This window comes from Schistocerca piceifrons, chromosome 4 (assembly GCF_021461385.2).
Source record: "Schistocerca piceifrons isolate TAMUIC-IGC-003096 chromosome 4, iqSchPice1.1, whole genome shotgun sequence".
Lineage (NCBI taxonomy): Eukaryota > Metazoa > Arthropoda > Insecta > Orthoptera > Acrididae > Schistocerca > Schistocerca piceifrons.
The window spans coordinates 121,200,457-121,214,190 of NC_060141.1; the positions used below are offsets into that span (position 1 = coordinate 121,200,457).

General features: G+C 38.6%; 1 protein-coding gene across 4 annotated transcripts in view; it reads right to left on the reverse strand.

Annotated features, from left to right (window-relative positions):
• LOC124794696 (glycerol kinase-like) overlaps nt 1-13,734 on the reverse strand; it is a 164,887-nt gene that overhangs the window by 131,600 nt on the left and 19,553 nt on the right. For all 4 annotated transcript variants that reach the window (XM_047258261.1, XM_047258259.1, XM_047258258.1 and 1 more), the window contains 2 exons: nt 10,675-10,892; nt 6,715-6,824 (listed from right to left, as the gene is read on the reverse strand). In XM_047258261.1, coding sequence (XP_047114217.1) covers nt 6,715-6,824; nt 10,675-10,892 — 328 coding nt within the window. The remainder of the gene's footprint in view (nt 1-6,714; nt 6,825-10,674; nt 10,893-13,734) is intronic.

Genomic DNA, 13,734 nt, shown 5'->3' on the forward strand with positions numbered 1-13,734 from the left:
TAGGTACCACAAAAAACAATTCCCACTTGAGGAAGCAGGAAGAACTTTATGTATAAAACAGAATGTCGTCAAACTGGATGACTAATATACATAAAAGTACCTGGTGTATCTTTGAATCATATGCTGACTTTTAACCACCACTGTATCAATATCATACAGTATGCCAAGAAACTGCATCATCAGAAAATTAATGATCTGTCAGGTAGTATACTCAACAACATGCACTGATGACATCTGTACTTGCCATGTGATATTTCACATTGGAGTATGCTATCTCTACAGTGTAAGTCAACACTTGTCATTTCAAATATGACAGCAAGATTTATCACAGGTTGCCTAAAATCAACTCCATTGCAAAAGGATGGTTTCTCATGTACATATCCCCTTCTACAAGTGAAAATGCTCTGAGAAAGAATGAGCACAAAGTTCTTCCACTTAGACACTAGCTTCAGACAGTGTTGATCCCAGTGAATATGCTGAAGAATCTTTTTTTCGTAATTACAAAAACATTTTCACACACCATTCAACATTTATTTCCATATACAACCTGGTACAAATGCATATAAATTGGGTGTTATAAATCTGGAAACAGATGAGTCCAATATAAGCTAAGGCACGCAAGTCATGAGAAGAAAACCTATCACATGCCACATCCAAGCAGGAGTCCAGTAGTAGCTGATATTGGCAAAGTCTGAATAGTAAACTAACATAACTCTAGTAATTGAACCATTTCTCACAGGATGCACATGCTGGCTTACACAAAGTGAAATGATTTACAACAGACTGCAGCCAGTCTATAATTAACCATGAGAGCCAGCTCCCATAATGCATTGCTGGAGATATTACACCAGGCAGCTTACAGTATACCTGCTGGATGTTCCAGAACAGGGTTCCTAACCCATGGCCCACGGGTCACACGCAGCCCACAGCAAGTATCAATGTGGCCCAAGAAGTGAGCATCTGTCACAAGATCGAAAAAAAATTCCACAAAATTCTGTTTATATTAAGTTATGATATTAATATTTTCATATGAAATTCACATGATTGAAGTGGTGCAACAACAGCTGATGATGATGATGTTGCAGCTGGATGCAAGAAATTGCAACTGCCACCAACTGGCAGCCATAAACAACTAAGGATCCCTAGATCCATTGTGGTATGGTCCAAAAACATACATATACACCCTGTGGATCTGATGTGGAACAGTGTGGTCGTATCCTCCTCTCTCTCTACAGGTGGGAATAGCAGAGTGCAGAGGGTCCAACGAGGGTGGCCATGAAGCAGCTCAGCCAGACAACAGCTTTGATGGGTGTTGCTCTGTATATGTTGCTAGAAATCTTCAATATAAGTGAAAGATAGGCTGCTACTCATTGTAAAGATGACCTTTGACATTCCCGACCCCCCACCCCCACCCCACCTCCTTCCCCGATGATTCAGCGCCCTTTTATAAGGACACTGTGGGACTCCAATCCCATTGAACATGATTTGCCCACATTAAGTGAAGCATAACAGCAATTTTTGCTCCAATATATAGGGTGGAACAACTAGTGCCCTTTCAAAACCTTTTGGCGAAATTTGAATGATGTGATAATGGAGGAGGGGGAGGGGGGGAAAGTGATGTTGACACACACATGAATTAAATGCTGCAAAGGGTATCTCTAATAAGCTCCCCCCTCCCCACCCGTATTGCAGCACCCTCAGTGCCACCCGCCACCCACCCACTTTAAAATGACTCTGTACAAAAATGGGCATTCACAGACTCTTAGGCGCTGGTTTGAAAGGCAACCATTTCAACAAAAATCAGCTTAGTCGTGCTCCATCACTGAACTAGTTTCTGCTGGCCACAAACAAAATCTAAGGGTGCTGAAAGGGATGCCTGTCATGCCAGCATCTTGGAATCACTGAATGGCCATCGCTGTACAAGCACATTTTTGAAGTGCCCAACAGAGTGCAGGTGGCACCAAGGATGTTGCCAAAATGGGGGAATTGTGAGGGTGGGTGGGGGAGGGGTGCGGGGAGTGTCTTAGGAGGATCCCTTTTCAACCTCCTCCCCCTCCTCCTCCTCTGAGATCATCTCATGCCCCAGGAAGATGCAAAACAGCAGGATGGATAAAGCATAATCATTGTTTGCTGCTTCGAATCACATTCAAATTTTATTGAATGGTTCCCAAAGGTCCCTAGTAGTTCCAACCTATACACCGGAGCAAAAATTGCCATATTCCTGCAATTTCAAAGGGGTCCACCAACTTTCAATGGGGTTTGAGTGCCACAATGTCCTTAGAGAAGGATGAATCATCCAGGGGATGTCAGCAGTGTCAAAGGTTGTCTAGAATGTTGTTCTGTTGCTCATCACACTGTGAACTGTTGTTTCTGAAGGCAAAAAGGGTGGGAATCAATAACCCAAGAAAAGGGGTGGTTTCGACATTACCCTTTATGCCTCACCAAAGACTTTTCTTATCGATTCCGAGGGCAGAGTTTCTGAAATGTTTTCCTCAGCCACCCATTAGAAAACAATGTGATTTCACACTGGGCATCACAATTCTCACTTCCATCACAGAGGCATCAAGAGAAGGTGTGAATTGTGGGCAGGCTGGGTGTGACAACCTTCCCGTCAAGTGACATAACCATGCTGACGGGGACAGAATTGTGGCAAAATTTGTGCAAATGTGAAATCATTAATCTGCCTTACATATCACATGAACTTCTGAGTCTGGGTCATCTTTAGCATGTGTCAGCATCTCCCTATATGAAGCATTGTTGAGCCTGAGGGTGACATTGCAGGGTGTCACACTATTGAACCATTTCTGAGGAAGGTTGTAGGTACCACTGGAGCCAAATTTCAAACTTCTGCATCACAATGGGAGACAATTACGTGGTTTTAAAAAAGTGAGCCTTTAATGTGTTCCACAGTGTAGATATTAGTGTCAATGATGTTGAGAAACAGCTGAAAGCAATAAAACTAAACAAAGCCCCAGAGCTCAATAGAATCCCTATCAGATTCTATACAGAATTTCTGGCTGAGTTAGTCCCTCTTTAACTATCATAGATACCATGAATAAAAACCCATGATGAGTAGTTGGAAGAAAACACAGGTCACACCTACTACCTACAAGAAGGATATCAGAAGTGATCCACTATACTACTGTCCAATATCATAGATAGCCAATTGTTGTAGAATCTTAGAATTTATTTTGAGCTCACATGTAATGAGGTATCTTGAACAGAAGGACGTCATCCATGCCAACAAGCAGGGATTCCAAAAATGATCAACCATGTTAAACCCATTTCCCACTTTTCTCACATGATTTAGGCACAGTATCTCTTGATTTCCTAAAAGTATCTGACTCACTACCACATCCATGCTTATTATCAAAATTATGATCTACGGGGTATCAAGCAAAATTTGTGGCTGGACTGAGTATTTTTTGGTAGGGGGGATGCAGAAAGCGATCTTGGATGTAGAGTCATTGACAAATATAGAAGTGAATTTGGGTGTGCCTGAGGAAATTGTATTAAGATCCCTGCTGTTCATGTTGTATATTAATAACCTTACAGACAGTGTTATTATACCCTCAGACTTTTTGCAGATGATGCAGTTATCCGTACTGAAGTACTATCTGAAAGAAGCTGTAGAAATATTCAATCACACCTTGATAATATTTCAAAGTGTTGCAAGGATTTGCAATTTGCTTTAAATATCCAGAAATGTAAAATTATGCACTCCACAAAATGAAAAACCAGAGTGTAATATGATTATGATATCAATGACTCACAATCGGAAATGGTCAAGTCACATAAATAACCGGGTGTAACAATTTGTAGGGATATAAATGGAACAATCACATTGGTTTAATAATAGGTAATGCAGGTGGCAGACTGTGGTTCACTGGTAGAATACTAGGGAAGTACAATCAATCTACAAAGGAGGCTGCATACAAAATACTCATGTGTAACAACCAAGTGCTTTACTCAAGTGTGTGGAACCCGTACCAAATAGAACTGAGAGTGCATATTGGACAAATACAAAGAAGCATAGCATGAACTGTCACAGGTTTTGTTCGATCCATGGAAAAGTGTCACAACGAAGTGGAAAGAACTGAACTGGCAGCTGCTTGAAGGCAGACACTAGCTATCCTATGAAAACCTACTTAGAAATATTCTGGACCCAACTCAAAGTGATGGAGCTAGGAATATATTACAACCCCGTACGTGTCACTTGCATAAGGATCATGAAGACAAGATGAGACTGATTACAACACACAAAGAGGCATTTAAGCATTCATTCTTCCCACACTTACATGTGACTGGATCAGGAAAAAGCCCTAACAACTGGTACAATGGAATGTACCATTGGCCACACACTTCACGGTGGGTTGCAGAGTATAGGCGTAGATGAAGATGCAGATTTATGGTGTCATATAGTGTGTCACAGTAGTAAGATTGACCATTGTGAATTTTAGTTATATCCAACTTAGAAGCTAGTTTGGAGCTGGCTTCATAATTGGAGCATTACTGTGGACAATTGGAATTGCAACTGCAACGGCTGAGAGGCCTGTTGTTTTGAACACTACTGGTTGACAAAACAGTTCTATGTTGCTGTTTTCATGAGCAGCCTGATGAGCAATAAATCTGAATCCTTGGTGGTGGATGAGAAACTTTGGAAATGTTACACTTTGTTGATAAAGTCTGCTCTGCTGCTCGTGAAATCTCAAAGATTGGTTCAGTTGGGATCGGACTTGTACAAGGCATGTAAACTAACGCTTTGCTCCGGTGCTAAACAAACCACGATAAGGATTCAGTCCATCATTGGCTAAGTCAAGCATGTCGTTAGAAGAAAAACCTGTTACAATGTAAGCATGACTCCAGTGGCACCGAATACAGCCAAAGCCCACAAAGCAAAATAAGAGCAGTCCAAGAAATCTTACAGTTTGTGACACACTATCTTCATTCCCCCACAGACTCAGTCCTTTCTTTCCCATCATCAACATCACCTGGCCCTAATTAGCCCAGCATGTCATTACCCTCAACATTGACCTACACCTCCCCAATGGCTCCATGGAGACCACTGTCCATATCAGACCCATGAACCATCAACAAAACCTATATTTTAATATCAGATGTTCCTTCCACTAAAAAGTCTGTAACATAAAGTCTGCTCACTCATGGACAGTACATCTGGAGTAACAAGTAAAATCCTACCCAGTATGTTCAATGTCTTATGAAGATCTCCACAGACCAATATTAGGCCTACCTCCAAACCTATTCCACAACCAGACCTCATATGTAATATCCACATGGACCTCTAATCCTCTGACCAACCCCCTTGAACTACCTGCAATGAAATGACACCCTCATTACTCACTATTACCCCAGCTGAAACAACGTAACAGCATTCTTCAACTAATCCACCATACAATCCTTCGTATCTCTCCCAAAGTGGTATTCTACCACCCACCCAGCCTATGATATATCCTGCTCTGTATTTATGCTGCACCTACTTCCAACCATGTATCACAGGGTTAACATCCCTGTGGAAGACTTAGGTGCAAAACCTTTTCAATGCACCCACCCAGAACACCCTGTTCCAATCCTGCTCAGGCATATCTTACCCTTTAGAATGCTGGGACATCTGTGAAAATAGCATATCATATAAAAGCTTTTCTGTAGGTTTTGCACAGCCTTCTGTGTGGGCATGACCGCCATCCCATTGTCCATTCAAATGAATGGCCACTGGCAAACTTTGTTCAAGAGCACAGTTGATCGTCCACTAGCACAGCATAATGTGCTTGATTTCAATGGCAGCCACACAATCTGTAACTCTGTATCACCCCGAACACCAGCTTCTATGAATTACATAAATGTGAGCTGTTCTCACAACACATCCTTCAAGCCTAACTGCCCTGGTCCTAAACTCTGCTAACCACTTCCAATCCTAGCTCCATTCCTCCCACTTCAATTAATCTCTACACTTACTTTGACCCCCTCATCTCCTTTTTCCACTGCTCTCTCTGAGCTACCCCACCAATGCACAGGGACTGCACCATGATGAACTAACAGTAGCCATATTCCTATTCCTCATCCCAGTCAAGCTCTAGAGCTGGGACACTTAAATCAGCCAAGGAAATTTAGTGAGTCTTTTCCTAAAAAAAGTTCTGGATTATTTTTGTGTCCCTTGCTAATTTAATACATTTACTTGGCAGTTAATTGTCATTGGTTTAGTTTCACACATGCACTTTTGAAATATCTACCCCCTCTTCTACACTCAAAAGCTCCATAATTCTTCATTTTCAAACCTTCTGAGTTTCACTGAATGGGTTTTGCATTACCTACTGATAACAGTTCCCTGGTGCCTACATTCATTCACTACTCTAACCCACTGCAGCATTTAATTCCTATAAAAAAAAGGGCTTCAAATGAGTCAAAATATACCATACGCCGTTAACAATTTTTTACCAAGCACTATTTCAGTAATTTCTTTGTACCACGCCAATCTTCCATGTACAATGAAATACATACATTTAAGTTTTTAATTTCAGAAAATTCTCTTTTACAAAATCTTGGGAGTCTTGGGAGCGTACTTAATGCTGGTCATGTTTAAGACATATGTTTCCTTCATTCTTCAAATGTACATTAGCAGTGCATAGTCGATGTTTCAGAAATCGTTATTATTTATTGTTATGGAGAAACCAAAATACATATCAATATAAGACTTACTTGCAAAGAGTGTTGTCCCACTGCAGTGTGCGAATATTCATTAACATTGTCCTTGAGGCATTGGTAACATCAGTTATGTGAAGACCACCGTTAGGCCCTCCTGTAAGATTCTATGAAATAAAATCAGATTGACAAACAAGGAAAATAAACTGAAAACTCTGCATTGCATACAAATAGTACACAATATTGGACCAATGGAAAGATACAACTTGCAATGAAATTAAGGGGGTTTAGTAGTGAACTAGGGCACATTAATAAAGATTACACAACCTATACAATTCTGTTTATATTGAATTTCGGCATAGTTTTCCATGCAAGTTACAGCTAGTTTAGGAAAATGAGCCCTTAAAATGCAGAAAAGAGTTAGTCCACTCCGAACAAACTTGTCACTGTCACTTTTTCATCTACATGCTATCTGACTCATGAGAGAAGGGAAATAGTAGAGATAAATTACAGACCATAAATAATGAATAAATTTTCATCTCCCAAGATCACTAAAATCATCTATTCATACAAGTTATCGCTTTAAGTAATTCTCTTTTGTTATATGTGCAATATCTCAGAAACAAACTAGACATTCTACAAATATTCATAGAGGAACACTTGCCACATGTACTAGTAATAACGGAACATGGGCTAAAATGCAGTGAAATAATATATTATAGATTAGAAGGTTACATTCTAGCAAATATTTAATGTAGGCAAAACCGTAAAGGTGGTGGTGTGCTAGTTTATGTTAATAAGGATATAGAAGCCAAAAAAAATTACTTTCTTGAACACCACACCAAAGAAGGATCAATTGAAATGACAGGTATTGTACCCCACAGTAATGATCTTAAGTTACCAAAGCATAAAGTGATTGGAGTATATAGGCCACCAAATGCTGATGTTATGCAGTTTATGGATAAACTTTGTAGAGTTATTGGTCAGGCCGGTTCTAATGACCTTACTATATTAACTGACTTTAATATAGATGCAAACTCCAATAGCATAGTAAACTTGAAACTCAGTGATATACTGACCTCATACAATCTTGTAAATACAGTGAACTCTGACACCAGAGTGACAGACACATGTTCCACTAGAATATATTATGCTATAATGAACAAAGATGCTATAGATAAGGTAAACTACAGTACCTTCGATTTTCTTTATTCTGACCACTTCTGTCAGGTGATAGAATACAACAATTCAGTTGTGCATAAAATAACAAAAATTGTGCTACAGAAACGAATACTGAATACCTCAAATATTAATGCTCTTAAGGACAAACTAGTGAATGAGAAATGGGATTCTGTGTACCATGTAAAAGGGTCGGATGAGAAATGGAATGAATTCTACTCAACCCTACTGGATCATTATGAATATAGTTTTCCAGTCAGAAAAATCCAATAGGTAGTTAAAAATGGAAGTAATCCTAGACTAAAACCCCCAACAAATCTGACTATGCTCAGGCAGTAAGTACATGATCTAAACCAGCTTTATAAAGCTACTACTATGCAGGTTTTCAAGGAAAAATACAATAGGGCTAAGCAAACTTTTAAAGCTGAAATTGTTAACCTAAGGAAGCATATTAACAGCAAAACAATAGAACAGTCTGACAACATAAGCAAAGCATCTTGGAAACTGATTGAAAAATACTGAAAAAGTCCCAACAAGATGAACAAGGAACTGCTCAGCACAAGACATGATGGTAACATTATAAAAGACCCAGATACTATATGTAATATTTTTAATAACTACTGCATTTCTGGTGAACAATCAACCCATATTATAGATCCACAGGTAGAGACTCGATGCCATCTCACCCAGTGTACCAAATTTGAATTTGTGGAAGTGAATGAGCAGGAGGTTTGCAGGGCAATATACTTGCTAAAGAAAAAATTTTCATCTGGATGGGATGGTGTATCCAGTGCTATTACTAAAGTGTGCTTAAAAGAAATCTCTAAACCTCTTACTCACCTGATTAATTGCAGCATTAGAGAAAACATGTATCCAACAGTTCTAAAAATGAGTTTAGTGAAACCAGTGTATAAAAGGGAAGTAAGGAAGATGTCTCCAACTATAGACCAATGTCATTAATTCCCGCTTTTAGTAAGATATTCGAAAGCATTATCCTTTCTCAGCTAAGTGCCTTTTTCACAAAATATAAACTGCTTGTAGATTCGCAGCATGGCTTCAGAAAAGAGCTAAGTACAACCACAGCAGTTACACAGTTCATCCATGAAGTTTACTGTCTGTTAGACCAGAAGATGCAGACTGCAGGTATATTTTTGGAACTGACAAGAGCATTTGATACGGTAAACCATAGCGTACTTCTTAAATAGCTAAAATCTTATAGTATTGGGGATCAAGCCATGCATCTTCTAACCACATACCTGCTGAATTGTAAGCAAAACACTAAATTGTCATACAAACTAGATAATAAAATCATGAACTCCCAGTCCACCAGTGAACCTGTATTACAAGGTATACCACAGGGCTCAATCCTTGGACCCTTTCTCTTCCTTATTTATACTAACGACATTGCACAATCCATTAACTCCCATATTGTAAGTTATGCAGATGACATGTCAATCTTATTCTATGGGAGTGAATCTAATGAGCTAGAATCTCTTGCTACTAGTGGTGTAACAGAAGTAACAAAATACTACAATGATCAGGGTCTCAAGGTGAAGGACACCAAATCTGAACTACTGACATTTAAAACAGGCAGTTCTCACCACAACAATATGAACAGTGTTTGTAATATCTCTGCAACAGAAAATGGTAACTGTAAATTCCTGGGTGTGTATGTTGATGAAAATTTGCAGTGGACATACCACATTAATTTCATATGCCAGCTCGCAAAGATCGTTTCTAGCCAAGCACTGAAATTAGTATATTACGGAACACTTTACCGCTTTCTCAATTACGAAATTGAAATGTGGGGCTGTGCAGCTGATGTACATTTAAAAAGAATACTACTACTACAGAAAAGGGCAATAAGACATTACATAGGATGGGACATAGAGATTCATGTTGTGAAGTGTTTGTGCAGCACAAATATCTGACAATATATTCTCTGCACATCTTCAAAATAGTTGTATTTTTATCTGACAATATATTCTCTGCACATCTTCAAAATAGTTGTATTTTTTATAAGTCAACCAACAGAAGCTATCAAGGGCAGTAATGTACGTGATCACAACACTAGAACAAAGTATAACTATTTCCGTAACAGAACAAAGTTAAAAATGACTGACAGAAGTCCATATATCAGTGGTATGATTTGGTATAACAAGCTACCAAACTCTCTAAGAACGTACAAGGGAAATGATTTTAAAACAAAATTAAAATCTTTTCTAATAGAAAAACGTTTATATTCTTTCAACGAAATTTAAGATAGTGGTTGTAACGTGAGGCATTAGCATATCAGTTGTAATGTGATAAATGTAAGAAATAGACATAAGAAGCAACAGCTACAGAATATAGTGAGTGTAAATATAACCATAGTATTAAATCTGACGTTTGCAAAAGCCATCATTATGAAGGCTCCATGCAAAGAAAATGAAAATAAATAAATAAATATTTGGAGGTATGTTTACATCGTTACATAGCCTTCTCCTTGACTACAGTAAGTAGTATCATGAGTTATACTAGAAGTTGGTATATCAGTTTTAAAATAACAGTTATATACACACATATTAGTGTACTGTTTTACAAGTGTGTGTACATAGCTGTTTGCATAGTAATGTACTGAAGGAGAAGGTTATGCAATTATGTAAGCTTAGAACCAAGATGGGAACAGAGAGTTGCCGAAACTGGTCGTCTATATGAAAAAATGATCTTAGCAATCTCGGCAGCTGAAAATTTATTCAGTGTCCACAATACTACAGATTGCCCACACTCACAATGTCAGAAGTGTATAAGCATTCAACTTACCATTACTCAAAATAGGCAGAAAGATTAAAAACCTACCCATATGAGCCAAGTGTCCACAGTGCCAAATAAACATGACTTATTCTTAACTGCCTCTCGTACTTCAGGAACATTGTCCATCATCCATTTCAGTTTCAGAGCACTGAAATAAGTGCTTACTGGAAGCCCACATAAAGGTTTGAAGTAGTCTTGATTCCTGTCACGTACATTTTTTAATAAGTCATCAACTGTCTCTGTATTTCTTACATCAAGCCAGACTGGAAAGTCAAGAGTTCGAGAGTCAATCAAGTTTTTGTATGCAATCGTGCAGACAATACTAAGCACATGGTTTCACACATAAACAAACATCAAACAACAAAATTCGACATTATCAAATTGGAGAACACAATCTGTTTTGGAATATTTTTTTTTTTTTTACTCACAGTTATCTTGATCTGCATTGGACCTGCAATCCAGTTGATGTCATGTGACTTTATTGTCATAAACTTGTTGTCAAGTGACTGAGATGGGTATTAAATGAGTGTTTGGTGTGTTACTTTTGTAACAAGATACTAGTTCTAAGATGGCTCATAAGAGATTGTTATGGTAAACCATTGTACGTCTTTTCCTATGCAATCAAGAAAATTGTGAATACAGAGTTATGATCGATAATAAAGGCAAGCTACATAAACTCAAGATAAAATCCAAACTTTGAGAGTAACAACCAACATGGAAACATTACAGCACGAAGAGTTACCTTACTGATAATAAATTCAACTTCTGAACCAACATCGATCTGAAAAGATAACGCTGAACATCAACACATTCTTCAAATTTTATGAGGTTTTGGGATTGCAGACAGATCACGTTGACTCTTGCAACATTTCGGCTGGCAACCGTCCAGCCATCTTCAGGTGAGTGTCCGTCACTGGAGACTGCTAATTCCCGATGTCAGCTTTATAGAAAAAATTGGCACAGAGACACATGCACATCGGCAGCCATCGCAGGAGCATCCTCTATTGAAATCCACACCATCTACAATTACTATTCCATTTGTGGGACACAGGCAAATGCACACTGGTAAAACTAAAAGTCCGCCCTCTGTCAGAATGCACGCTCATGTCACTTGAAACAAACGTCAGATGTCACCAGACATGTCCTTATGAATTTAATGTTTTCTCTCAGAAGGAATTAAGGAGATCACCGGGTCCCAAGCCTTGTCCAGATGGAAGCCGCCATCACGATTTATATGATCTTGTGCTAGACGTATTTCCTCATATTCTGTAATTACTGAATCCCTAAAGGATTTTCCGGGGCCAAGATTTTTGTGGTCAAATAATCCATAGAGTGTCCTGTGGTAATACAATGTTCAGCTGCAGCCAACTTACTGGACTGGGAATGGTGAGTGTGGCACCCACTTTCAATGCACCTTTCATGTACTGTGCATATCATCTGACCTATGAAGCTTTCCAACAATGGTAAGAAAGTTAGTAAATTCTGGCTTTCTGCAAATTTACAAAACTCCTTGCCAGTGTGGCAAACCTTACACAGTCCATACGATACACAGAGTACATGAAAGGTGCATTGAACATGAATGCCACACGCCTTTTCACAGTCCACTGAGCTAGCCATAGCTGAGCACTGCATTACTGCACTGTGCTCCATGGAGTATTCTGCCATAAAAATCTTGGCCCTGGCGAGATCCTTTAGGGATTCAGTAATTAAAGAATCTGTGGACATACACCTAGCACAAAATCATATAAATTGTGGCGGCATCTTCCATCTGGACAAAATTTGGGACTCTGTGATCTCATTAATTTCTTCTGAGAGAGAGAATTTCTTTAATGACACATCTGGCGACATCTGGTATTTGTTTTTAGTGATGCAAGGGCGCATTCCCATAGAGGGAGGATATGCAGTTTCACCGTACGCCTGAGTGCAACAAATGGAAAAATATTTGTAGAGGCTGCAGATTTCGATACACTCCTGTGACAGCTGCCAATGTGCTTGCACCTCAGTGCCAACTTTTGCTATAAAGCTGACACTGAGAACTAGCAGTCTCCAGTGGCGAGTGCTCACCTGAAGGTGGTTGGATGGTTGCCAGCCGAAATATTGCAGCAAAAGTCAACATGATCTGGTTACAGTCCCAAAATCTCATAGAAGCTGCAGTATGCCAGGAAAATCACATTCCTGAAATTGATTTTTTTCATCATTTTGTTTTCACTTCTGTAATTTCTCTGCAATTGGACTGACGTAAAGATACAATTTCCAGCATTATAAAATACCCATATCTTATTAGAAAGAAAAAGAGAATCACTGTACACCTGGAACTATATAACACCAGAATGAAAAATAATACTGAAAACAACAACAATAAACATAGATCACAATAATTTGCTTCACTTTAAAAAAATCTTTGTAATGGACAAGGAAAAAGGAAATTGCCAACTGTGGCGTAAGAGAAAATAGGACACTGTCACACCAATGTTCTTACTGCCCCGAGCAAATACAGGTGAAAAGCTGAAGTAATTACAATTAAGGCATGTCAAGTCAGTTGATTTGAAATTTTATACCCTGTTTTTGTCTTACATAATTGTTTATTACATGATTGATTGTGTGTCAAGACCAAAAGTGATTTAACACACTGATGGTAGAATCTACATTGCGGCAGCCACAGGTGATGTATTTGCCCACTGCCACATCTGAAGCAAGAAAATCCTAGCAGTGACTGTTGCTAACCACAGATTTTTCTTGGACACTAACTCATACAATTGTAATTAAATGAAAAAATGGAAATCTGTATATCTCTAATAGAAATGTAATCATGTAGTGAGTCAGATTTTCCATTGATGGCATTCATACAGTCTTTTGTACTACCATAGAAATAAATGTGTTATGAGTTGAAAGTTAATTTCACTATATACTTATTTTCAGAGTAGGAAACATAATTCTACTTTAAGAAAATGATTTAACGACAGTTCATATGCTGTACATGCACGCAATTCCAAACAAATCACAGAATAATTTTGGAGTTTGGTTCATTTTATTGAGAAAGCTAATGCAATCTGAGATAAATGAGTTCTGGTGTGGATTTCAGTGATTATATATATAAATAAAACA